Here is a 12,786-nt window from a genome sequence, read left to right on the forward strand (position 1 = left end):
GTAAAATAGCAACAGTTGATTCTGGGATAGAATCGAGATCCTGAATCATCCCAACATATCGGGGGGTGAGGTGAGGTGAGGGGAGGTAGCAGGAGGAATGCTCTACCTCTCATAACACATTCCTGCGGAGGGAGCTGGTAGGAACGTTGGGTTGCTCCGTCAATGGCCAGGGTCAACGGCGGCGTGGTGTATTCCGCAAATATGGCCGACTGTGAGGGCGGGCACAAGCCGGCGTGAGTAGGTTAAACGTTGAGTTTTATAAGGGCACCACGGGGTGACCAGCCCCTCCCCTCCCCACCCAGCCCCACCCCTCCCACCCCCCACCCAGCCCCACCCTCCCCACCCAGCCGCTCCCCACCCAGCCCCTCCCCACCCTCCCCTCTCCACCCAGCCCCACCCCTCCCATTTTTTGATGCACGACGGACGGACACAATAATCCCCTGTGGGCTGGTGTAACCAGGAGGTTCCTACCAGTATTAACGTTGACAAATGATAAGAATGTTAATTCATGGTGCCCGTGTTGTGTGGATTGCCAATTAAGTTTGTGACCTGGTTTATTTTCCTGTACCCTTTGCCTCTCTGCTGTGGCTGTTGTTGAACTTTTGTCGATGCTGCCCATGGCCATGATGGCAAAGTAAGCAATTCCAAATGTCCCTCTTACTTTGCTGCAAGGCCCTGGTTGATTGAACGAATCGTCTCAATTCAGGGTCAAGGCTTCATTCGAGGTTTGTTTTTGCTGTGTCGTTATGCATTTCTGTTTGTCTTCGTTGCTATGCCTCGGTTTATTTGTGCTGCGGTTCGTCATGTTAATGAATCAAATCGCGTTTGCAAATGAGACTCATCCTGGACTCTCCGAGCTCTCACCTGATTAAACAAAATAAACTTAAAACGCGCAATGTTTCTCGTTGGCGTCGATCTCGTACAGCTTCGTTTTCTCCACGAGTACCAATGTAACGTTCATCATCATCAATGTCATCAGCCGTGACCTATCCACTGCTGGATGACGGCCTCCCCAAGCCGTCTCCCGTCCGCTCGCGGTCTCCCCATGCAGCGATCCACGTGGCTTCTGGGCGCAGGCCGATCTCATTGCTTCCATCTCCGCAGCGGACGCCCTGTTGGGGTGGGCGCGTTCCCTGCTTTGGCTGCGATAGCGAATCTGAATTCTGCTTGAACTCGGTGGTTTCGGGGCCTCAGTGGCTCTGGCGGCCCTGTGGCCTCCTCTGGGGACTAATTTGCTGTCTTGGTGGGCCCGGGGTTGTACACCTTACGGGCCCACGTTTTCTTCACTCTCACCCTTACCCCATATCCTCTGCCGCCCGGCCCGAGTATTATTTTTACCTGCTGTGGTCGTATCCTTTGCGTGTACTGTAATTTGCAAGAATTTTGCTGGAAAATTACCGATCGATTTGCAGCACTATAATTTCGATGCATCTACCGCAGGCTAAAGAAGCGATTTTAACCAATGAATCGATGCGTCATTACATGCGCATGGTGTGTATACATATATTGACATCAATTGTAACACTTTCCTGAATACGTGAATGTGTCAGCTGAATATGGATGGTGCTGATGATGACAGTAGTGGTGGTGGTGGTGCTGATGATGATGATAGTGGAGGTAGTGGTGGTGATGGTGTTGATGATGATAGTTGAGGTAGTGGTGTTGGTGCTGATGATGATGGATGATAGTGGAGGTAGTAGTAGTAATGATGATGACAGTGGAGGTAGTGGTGCTGATGATGATAGTGGAGGTAGTGGTAGTAGTGCTGATGATGATGACAGTGGAGGTAGTGGTGCTGATGATGATGATGACAGTGGAGGTAGTGGTGCTGATGATGATGATGACAGTGGAGGTAGTCGTGGTGGTGGTACTGATGATGATAGTGGTGGTGGTGGTGCTGATGATGATGATAGTGGAGGTAGTGGTTGTGGTGCTGATGATGATGGGACAGTGGAGTATGCTAACAATGGTGCTGACAACGATAGCTGTGGTGGTGATTACGCATTCCTCAATTATATTGTTTGTAAATAAAATGATGATGATGGTAGTAGTGGTGGTGGTACTGGTGGTGTTATGGGGAACGTTGGTGCAGCAGTTAGCACAACGCTAGGAGCCCGGCGACCTGGGTTTTGATTCCCACTCACGACGAATAACAGTGCTGAATATTTTAACTGGGACTGGGCTTCCTCTGGTACCCGGGTCAGTGTGTATAGATCAGCACTGGGGAGACAAAGGTGGCCGGGTGCGGTGCTGGCCACCCACCCCCTTATAGGTGCTCGCTAACAGCACTTTCTGCAATACTATAGTCTATGTAGGCGATTGGGGGCATCTTAGTCATTGTTATTTTTACGGAATTGGTGGTCATACTAAAAATGGATGTTTTGATGATGATGATGATAACAGTGGGTGCTGCTGGTGGTGGTGGTGATGCATTCACAATGGTAGCATTTACAAATAAAATGATGATGCAAGCGGTGGTGGGTCATCATTGCTGACAATGGGGCTGACAGTGATGGCACCGATGATTGCGATGCATGCACAATGTCGGTGCTTATGTAGTGACATAGAACGGTCACTACTGTGTCGGCCCGTACGAAAGCTGGGGGCCCCAAGGGGGTGCCTGGGGGGTCACGTGGTGGAGGGATCCGGACCTTCCCAGAGGTGGGGGAAGTGAGGCGTGTCCTGGGAAGGGAGGCGTGGCCTGGAGAGAGCCAGCCACGCCGGGGCAGAGCCGGCCACGCCAAAGGAGATATAAGCGTGGTGTGAACGCGGAGCGAGGCTGTTTTGTACTGTACTCCGAAGTGAAGACATCATGGGTCGTCGTCCTGGGCCAGGCAGGCCATTGCCTGCCTGGTCCAGTCTGTGTCGCGTTCCAGAGTGTTAGTGAGTTGAGGAAGGTGGTCACCACCTCATGTACAGCGTTATGTTACTTACCGTTTAATAAATAGTGTTGCCTCCAAGCTGTGTGTGTGTGTGCACCTAATTCGAACCCACTACACTTACACACAGAGACCTACCGTGGAAATTACTGACCTCTTTTTCCCACGATCAATCGTTCCGGCTGCCACTGCCGTTGTCAGGCGGATTCAACGCTGGTACTTCGCCACGATGGGCCCTCTGGCCCTTCCACAGTAATTACCGCTCTGTCATCAAAGCGGAACGCTGAAAGGCGACAGTATCATCCGCGTGAAGACGTCCGAGGGAATTTTATTTGAGCGACTTTTTTTTTAAACCCCCCCATCGCAACGAGCCTTCCGGTTTCATTCTTTCTCGCTGTTGGGTACGTAAATCGTTAGAAGATACATTTTTAGTGCCGGTTTTCCTCTCGCGATTATTGCGTGCAGTGTGTATATTATTATTTTTGTTTAAGTAATGCTGCGTATTTAAAACACTTCAATAATAATTTTCACGTGCGGAAACAAATGTCTGCGGGCGAGATGAAGTGAACATAATATCGAGAAATGTTGGTTTGTTTCGCTGACACGTCTGCCATATCCTTCGGATATTAAGACTCACTTCCCCCCCCTCCCGCCCTCCGTATTTGAAAGCAAAGTTGGCGGTGCATTTTATTATCCGGAAGGTGTGTGCACTTTTGTTTGGGGAGTGTAAGTTTAGTGGTTGGCTCACTGCGCTACAAACCCAGCACCCCCAATTCGATTCCCACTCACGGCCAACAACACCAGTGTCAAATACCTAAACTGGTCCTAGGTCTCCCCTAGGTCGACTCAGCCTCAAATGAGTACGTGGCGTGGTGTGTACACGTCACCACTAGGGAGACAAAGGCGGTGCTGGCCACCTCGTGTGACGTGCTGGCCTTCATAGGTGCTCGTTAACAGCACTGGCCCCAAGAGTATTATAAGGGAGACCTTTGTCTTTTTGCGTGTGTATGAGACCAGATTAGTACAGAATGTGGCTTATTTTCTGGAGCGGCTTATAATCCAAAGAATACGATACATTTTGGTTCTCTTTTTGAATAAAAAAAAGTGATAAAAAAAAATATAACCCTAGAAATGATTTACATTACACGTAATGGGTTGCACAAAGGATTACCAAATCTTTCAGTTGTTCGTAATCGGTAATTGTTTTCCTTAACCAATCCTCCCTTCCACGCTTGCAGCTACTGATTGCATTACAATCCGCACCTCCCATTAGCGCGGTTGGCAATGTACGGTACAAAAAAAATTCAACATACGTGAACATACCTCTTCAGTTTGAGAAATGTTGTTCAATGAAATAAACTTTTCATCAACATGTGCCGACAGACATCGTGTGACACAAAGATGTATGTCAAACAGTACGCTTTTAGAAAAAAAGAACATGTTTAAAAGACCTTTTTATTTTGGTAAATCATTTCATTCCGTTTCAAAAATGTACAAAAATGGTTTGTAATGAGCTGGCAAAAGTCATAAATCCGCTGCTTTTGTGAGCAGACGGTCCAAAATAAATATCGTCTGCGTGCAGTCTTTGCGACATCGCTGATATTTATGGCATTAGCAAAAATAAGTTTATTAAATTATTATTCACTATCAAGATGGCTTTTTTCCCTTAAGTATCCCCCCCCCACTTCCTTCAGCGATTATATAATATTGGCGGAAACAGAAATCGGGGACATGTTCTTGGCTCTCTTTGTTGTTTTATCCTGTAATTACTTGGGTGCAGTGTTATTCGGACACATACCTGTACGGTTTGCTTCCATACCAATGTTGTTTTGCTTGTCGTTTTTTTTGCATTACTTAATGAAAATTCGCTATGTCTCACCACCACCACCACCAACTGAGGCGTAGGATTTTCTCGGCCCATGTTTTTCTTTCCACTGCCTGACCCCACCGGGCACCGTCCCCGGAATGTCACGTTCTTTAAACCAGAGAGGCGCCTCGCCGAGTCTCGGGGCTCATCTTCGGGAGGGTCCTGCTGCGCGGGATGCTGTTTGGCCATTTTTCCACGGCCGCTTTGTTAAAACGATGCATTTGGGATGCCGCGTTTGCTAGTGGTGCTCGGACACAAATAACGGAAACTCAAAGCGTTCGTTAAACAACACTGCCCTCGAAGGTGACATTTCGGGCAGTAGTCCTTCTCTATTGGTCTCTCCGCTGTGAAGTAGGGCTGTTGCCCGAGACGATGCCTGTTGTATATTGTTCTCCCTTCACGGGTAGCATTATTGACGAGTTGCGGCCAAGGATTTGGAACGCGCCCAAGAGCCCCCACGTCCACCGCGGAGATGGAGCGAGTGCTGGGCTGGATTATTAAGTCGCAGGATCGTGAAAGGTTGCCACGGCTTGTGGTGGCCTTCATCCAGCAGTGGATTGATCATGGCCGATGACGACGATGATTCGCTTTTTCCCCTGGTAGAATGCATCCTGGTTGACAGTTTGATTTGTCTAACCACCTGAACCACAAGAGAAACGCTGTCTTCAGAACAGCAAATCGCTTTTTTTTTGTCCCAACTGTCATTGCTGTCAGAGGCACTTTCATCAAACAGAAGTTAAACCCTGCAACATTTGTTTTTGGGGACATTGTGTCATTTTTGTGATCGGCGGATGCCATAGTGGGTTTCATTGCGAGGCACTGCCTACACTTTAGCGAACGCCGCCTTGAGCTACGGGGCACGTCTCATGGCGATGATGGAATTCGGCACCGGACATATCTACGACAGGGCTTCTGGGCCACCGAGCCATCATTCGTTTTGTAGATTTGTCGCGGAGTCGTGCGGGTAGAGTGTGGATTTCCGTGCGATGGCTCCCGAATGTGCATCCATGTTTGTTTCGCCTCTTATCACTGCTGAAATTTGTAACGGTCGTTAGTTTCCAATAGCCAGTTCCTCGTGTGCAGATGCTCGGTGGAATTTTCCACTTCAGGATCGTGAAAGATTGGTGCATCTTGCAAAGGCCTTCACCCAGCAGTTGATTGATCACGGCTGATGATGATGACTGAAGGCTTTTTGCTTTTTAGACCTTTTACAAAGATCTCACTGAGGATGTTTTCCCGAAAAATATTTTTTTGTGTTTTGGTTTCACGTACTAGAGTGCCCGGAGAAAACCCTGTGTAGACGAGTAGGGAGACAACGGTTTGCAACACTCTGCCAGATGACTTTGAATCCATCCCATGTCACGAAACTATCAAAAACAATTGAAATACATCGTTGTTTCGGACCGCCTTTGGGATTCGGACCGAAAGTCACCGTCACTTCCACACAGGAGTATCGCCGCGGGCCTCTCGGCCTTGCGACGTTGTCACTAAATCCGGCGCCGGACAAAAACACGTGTTTATTATTATCATCATCATCATCATCACTGGTTCCTCGGTTGCGATCGCGCGTTTGTCCATCCCTTAACAGCTTGTCCGTTGCGTTGGCCGCGTGTGCTTCCCTCCCATCAGGATATGCGCAAGCACGTGATGATGAACCTCCTGGACACGGAGCGTTCTTACGTCGAGTCCCTGCGCACGCTGGTCCAGGTGAGGCCGTGTCCACGCCGACGCGGAAAGCACAGCCCCCTCCTCCCCAGCGAGCTTGCCTCAAACCCTGGCTTCTAAAACGTGGTGGCATACTACTGGCCACAAATGTTGCCCCCTCCCCGCCCGTTTCATGTATTCCACCTTCAACACTGCTGTTTGTTCTTGATTTCAAGCTTTCGTGACTGCCAGGGATTCATATTCTTGGTTCTTTCGGTAAAGTCACGTATAAGGGAAATAATAAAATAATATTAATATTATTTCCCTTCTACGTGACTTTACCGACAGAACCAAGAATACTGCTGTTTGTTGTTGACTGCTTGCCGTTTATTGAGCCTTGGGGCAGGCCTGCACTATGTAACCGTGGGAAAATTAAAACCTGAAGCTCTTGGAGTTGCCGTTGACAGATATGGCTTGCCAAAGACATTATATAATAATAATAATATTCCAGCCTTTTTCAGTCCATTGCCTGGATGACAAGGACAGCTACAAAGATCCACCATATAGCCTGAACAGACTGTTAGGGCAAGTACTGTTCGCGAACACCGATGAAGGCCGGCATGGCGCACGAAAGTGTGGGTGGCCAGCACCACGCCCGGCCGCCTTTGTCTCCCCAGTGGCGATGCTTACCACACCAGGTGCTCATTTGAGGCTGAGTCGACATGGATGAGCACCTCCCCCAGACCATGTCGATCACGGTGGGGTTTTCTTGCCCATACTTTACCATGCTGGACAACGAGAGGGGTCGGCGGTGGGGGGTGGGCGAGGTGGTGCAGGACTGTTTTTGATATCCCTTTACCACTCGTGCGAGCCATGGCCAAGAATTAGAAATTCGGGTCGCCGAATTCAGAGCGCGGCGTGCCCAAGCACTGTGCCCCCCCCACCCCCCCCCCCATGCCACAAAGAGATGAAGATTAGTGAGATGAAAGCGAGATGAGCGAGAGATGCAGAGATGAAAGGGCTGTCGAGAAGAGGGACGGATTAGTGGTCACACAAGGCAAACCAGAGTTGGATTCCTGGTCACGGTCAGGATAAGTGACGAGGAATATTTGAGCCATCTTCTTGGTTCTTTCGGTAAAGTCACGTAGACTGTCTACTTGACAGACCTGTTCTCCACCTGAGGACGGCTGCTTGCGTTGTGGCCGAAACGTCGTGAGAATTATTTTATTATGTTTTATTTTTATTATTTTATTACTTCCCTTCTACGTGACTTTACCGAAAGAACCAAGAAGATGAATCCCTGCAGTCACGAAAGCTTTAAATCGAAATATTTGAGCCAGTTTTGGATCCGTCCTTCACCAGCCCACGCCGACCAAAGTGGTGAAGTATGGTTTTAACAATCCTTTTGACCGACATCACTCACAGTTTAGCCTTGCAGCAATCCATGTAGCAACTGCTGTTAAAATTATTTCATAACTCCATCTCCATGCAGGACGTACCGTCTTAACCCCAGCCCCATCAATATGGTAAATACAGCAGCCTCTTGTGGCGTCAATATTTACATGAAGCAATTACCTACAATATATACGAATACAACAATATCTCTTACATATATAATTAAATGGCCGTATTGCGAGCTTAGGAATCGATATTCAATGACGACCCGATGCATTGCCCCACCGCTGCTGCTATAACCGTACACAGTCTCGTACGTGCCGGCCACACAGTCATCATCCTTTCGCAAAAAAAAAAAAACGCAGAATAGAGAAACAAAATGGAATTAACAAAATACAAATCGAAATTCGCATTTCCGCGATGCTGTCTGTACAATTATTTTTTTTTCCTTCCATCCGACGAACCCCATCCGAGCGGTCCCCGTTTGGTGGTTATCTGTGAATATCAATGAAGCTGTTCCCATTAGACAAAGGGATATGAATCAGCATGTGTTGTGTGGTATTATCCCCCCATCCCCCCCTCCAGTATATATACATATTTTATATTTGTTTCCGAAATGAATTAATTCCGTTATGTAAAAATACGTATTTACCAAAAAGCCGTTCCACCTTTTAAAAGGGGGGGGGGGAGAGGGAGAACAACAAAGAACACCACAGGGGAAACATTGCTGTGGGCGGTAAAAATTGTTACGTAAATAATTAATGTGCATATCAAAGTGAATCGGATCTTTTATTTTAGTTCAAGGGGATATTCTGTGCGTGTGTTCTGTCCGTCGGTGAAGGCGATTGCTGATTTTTTTTCTTTCTGGGTGGGAAAAACAAAAAAAACACATTGGCAGGCACACGGCGATCCCGGATCTCTCGGCAGACGTGAAAAGCTGTGTCGGTGTCGCTTGCAAAGAGAGAAACCCTTTTTTTTCTTCCCAAAACCTGTTTTAGGTTTTTATCCTTCTCCTCTGCATTTGGATCGTCTCTCTCTCTGTCTTTCTTTCTTTGCTCCAGCCGTCTTCGCGTAAAAGTTCGCCGACCGATTTGGTGGAAACGTAGCCAATTACCGTGCCGTCCTGAATTTACCAAAAACGGCCGGCGCTCTCGCCGCGCATTACGGGAGAGCGCTCGGCATTTAGCGTGCGCGCCCCGAGACTGGGGAGTAAATGCCCCGGCGCTGATTGAAGCCTCTCCGATTCATTAGCGCGTGTCGGGTAATGCATGACTGGCAGGGAAAACACGCTCCGCCGCCCAGAGAGAATATCCAAGGGGTGAGTTGTTATTTTTTGACGTTTTTTTTGACCGCTCATTTTTTTTGTTGTAAAATGTCCAATTAGATTTTTTTTAACTCGCTCTGTCAATGAGCTAATGGTTTAAAAAGTGATTGCAGGTGACGGTGGCGTGCTGATGACAGATGCCGCACATTTCTTAGAAGTTGTTATTGTACTTGAGCCGCTCGTTTGAATTCGTGCTTAAAATACCTACAATGCACTCTTGTGACCGAGGCTTGCGTGACCCAAAGAGGGGAGTGGGGGTGCCGTGCCGGTGGGGTTTTGAAACGGAGGCCCCTTTTCCCCACTCAACTCCGCCTGCCTGCTCCTCTCAGACGTAAACGAGCCCACATCGTGATTTACAAAGTCTGAGTTAGAGTTTGTTTTGAGTTCACGCAAGGGCCACATTTGTACACGGTTTATCCTCGTTCATCCCTAACCCTCAGCGCCCCCCCCCCCCCCCGCATTGCTTCCTGATATTCTCCAACTCGCAGTTCATCGGATGGCTTTTGTTATAATTTGATGAATTGTCACGTTTCTCAATTAGCGGATGGATTATTGTTTTTTTTTACGTAATAAGAATAAATGGCAATTTACTTAGGGTTACTATTTTTTTTGGTAGTGTGTAAATGCAACCACATCTTAAGAAGATGTACAGAACATTGAGACATTATATTTAAATGATCTGTTTATCATCCATATTACAAATAATTTTATTCTATTATAAATTGTGATTCAAGAATTGTATCCATCCGGCTGCTGCATTTTTTATTTTACGATAGACAATTATTTATCTGCGATGCTGGCCACCCACTTATTCATGTGTGCCCGCTCACAGCCATAGAGAATAATGGAGCCACTTTTATTTGTAGTCAAGTGGGCTCGGGCAGGATACGTTGTTCGAGTGGGATCATGAGAAAAACGACTGCATGGTAGCGAAGGGAGGGAATGTTCCGGACAGAACGCCCATTGCGGAGATGGGGCAATGCTACCATGAGAGACGGCGGCAGCTTGGCGGAGGCCTTCATCCAGCAGTGGATTGAGCATGGCTACTGATGATGAATAAGGAACGATTAAATGGTATTGCTTTTCCCTCCTGCACCTGGTTCTCGATCCCTCTTCCCTTTTGCCCTCCCATTCCATGGACCCCCCCCCCACCGACCTCAACCAACCGTGGGTGCCCTCCTTCCTCTCCTTTCCCTCCCTGTCGTTCCCGCGCGACCCTACGGGGAGCAGGGCTACCTGGGGCCACTGAAGCAGGCGGAGAGCGCGGGGCTGTGCGACCCGGCGCTGGTGGACGACATGTTCTTCCAGATCCCCGAGATCTTGGAGCACCATGAGCGCTTTCTCGAGCAGCTCACGGGCTGCGTGCAGTGCTGGCACGAGCGCCAGACCGTCGGCGACATCATCATCGAGTCGGTGGGTGGCCTCCTTCCTTCTGAACGCTTCCCTTCGTCCCCGCGCGCGAGCCCTCGTCCCTCGAGCCGTCCTCGTCCGCCGCTACGTGCGCGCTGAAACACGGGAAGCGCCGGCGTTTACCTTTCTTTTTAGCGTCGTCGTCGTTTTCCAAGGTCGCCGTGCTTCGAACGGTTGGTCACGTGCACGCGACTCGCCAAATGGATTGCACACACGGCAACATTCGCCCCCCAGGTGTGAAAGTCCTGCAGACTATGTCTGTGAAACACAGAGCCGTCGTTGATATAAGAATGCCAAATTAGTTCAATCATTTTTTGTTGTTTGATTTCACCATCAGTTATGTCGGTGTTTTTGTGTTTTTCATTTTGGTTGTTGCATGCCCCTGTACCGTTCCCCGTTTTGTTGTAATGTGCACTGATGCCTACTTTATTGAGGGCGATATTGGCTCGTAAAATTAACATCGATTGATTGATGTCCCGTTGGGTTTGTATGAAAAGTTGTAATGTGTCTCTCCATCCACCCGCCCACTCCAGTGATTGTACGAATTGTGATTCAGGTTCACAACTTGATGCAAGGGGCTATTTATTATTTAACACTGGTATGAGTTGTAGCAGGCATCCGTGGCTGGATGGGGAGTCAACTCAGCTCGTTGATGAGTCACAAAACGTTGAATCTGACACACCCGATTAGTATGTATGTATGTACGTTGAACTTCTTTCGCACCGTACGTAGCCAACCCGTGCTAATCAGAGGTGCGGGGGAAGGACAACAAACTAAACACAAAAAAAAGCAGATTCGATGCACGTATCGTGAGCTCAATAATCAGTATTAATGGATGACTTGATGCACTGTTATACACCGATTCTCCACTCCTATCCCACCACCACATGTCTGTCAGGGTAATGTCACGATCCAAAGGAAGAAACTCGTGTTTTAGGAGCTACCTCTGGACGTGCATTTCACTTTAGAGATGTAGAGTAACCGTTCGAGTAATTACGAAGTGGCTTTATTCGTCAACCAATTGCGACTCTTTGTTTTTTTTCGGTAAAGTCATGTAGAGAAATAAATAAATAAAATAGAATGAAAAAAACTAACATTTTATTAAATCAAATCACGACGTTTCGGGCGCAACACAAGCGTCCTTCTTCAGGTGGGGACAACGAGGCGTAAGCACAACAGCTTAAGTGTGTCTAAGAGGTGGCTGTGACGAGGAATTATATAGTCACGGGACTATATAATGATTTGAAAACTTCAAATCTAGAACCAATTGCGACTTCACTTCAAGATTGAAATGCACTTCTTGAATAACGGAGAGATCCTCATAAAATCCTCTCGGTGTCGAACGTGCTCAAACAAAACTCACCTTGTCACCCACAATGGAATCGGGTTCAGAATATGTATTTATTTATACTGGAGGAATCACATGAGACACAAGGATGTCCAGTAATGGAATATTGATGGTGCATTCGGTTTCATGTCTGTGTGTAAGCAAGCGTGACTCAAACCATTGCCTTATTCAATAAGTAAGCCGTATTCTCCCCACAGTAAAGACGTACAATTGCCTTCAAGATGACTCCCCCTAAATGTGTTATGAGGGACGCGGTTGAAATTCTGACTCCGTGATGCTGCCGTATTCGCAGAGCCGCTGTGGGCGCCATCAATCGAACGTCACGTCAGGAAATCAATAAAAGCCGTAGAAATGTCCCGAGTCGCCGCGTGCACATCGGATCCTTCTGTGCAGTTGCAACAGAGACACAAAGAGGAGGAGGAGGGCAGGTTTGGAGTGATTTTTTTGGAACGACGAACTCGATAACGAGTATATATACAAGGACTGTTTTCTTGGAATTTCTCTTACTTGATAACAGCTATCGTGCTGTGACGGTTCCACCTGAAGACGAAGCTTGCGTTGCCTCCGAAACGTCGTGATTTTTATTTTATTTTTATTTTATTAATTTAAATTTTTTACCTACGTGACTTTACCGAAAAAACCTAAGAATATGAATATTCGATAACGAGTATCCGGCTTGCCGAACGAAGAGCGTCCGTGCCTCGGTGTATGGCGTTGCTACCCGCTCTGACGTTATCAACAAAAAATAATATAAGTGTGCAAAGAAGCGTGGTACATGAGATGCGTGCTTGGAATTCCACCGAAGGACAGAGAGAGGAACACGTGGATTAGGGAATGTACGCAGGTCAGTAACATCATCCTTTAAAGCTTTCGTGACTGCAGGGATTCATATTGTTGGTTCTTTCGGTAAAGTCACGTA

The 12,786-nt window shown here is 47.7% G+C and overlaps 1 protein-coding gene across 4 annotated transcripts in view; it reads left to right on the forward strand.

Annotated features, from left to right (window-relative positions):
* Positions 1-12,786, forward strand: part of ARHGEF17 (Rho guanine nucleotide exchange factor 17) — a 130,600-nt gene that overhangs the window by 84,475 nt on the left and 33,339 nt on the right. For all 4 annotated transcript variants that reach the window (XM_078602895.1, XM_078602897.1, XM_078602894.1 and 1 more), the window contains exons 4-5: positions 6,376-6,453; positions 10,340-10,522. In XM_078602895.1, the coding sequence (XP_078459021.1) occupies positions 6,376-6,453; positions 10,340-10,522 (261 nt within the window). The remainder of the gene's footprint in view (positions 1-6,375; positions 6,454-10,339; positions 10,523-12,786) is intronic.

Source organism: Lampetra planeri, chromosome 19, assembly GCF_965212315.1.
Source record: "Lampetra planeri chromosome 19, kcLamPlan1.2.h2, whole genome shotgun sequence".
Taxonomy (NCBI): domain Eukaryota; kingdom Metazoa; phylum Chordata; class Hyperoartia; order Petromyzontiformes; family Petromyzontidae; genus Lampetra; species Lampetra planeri.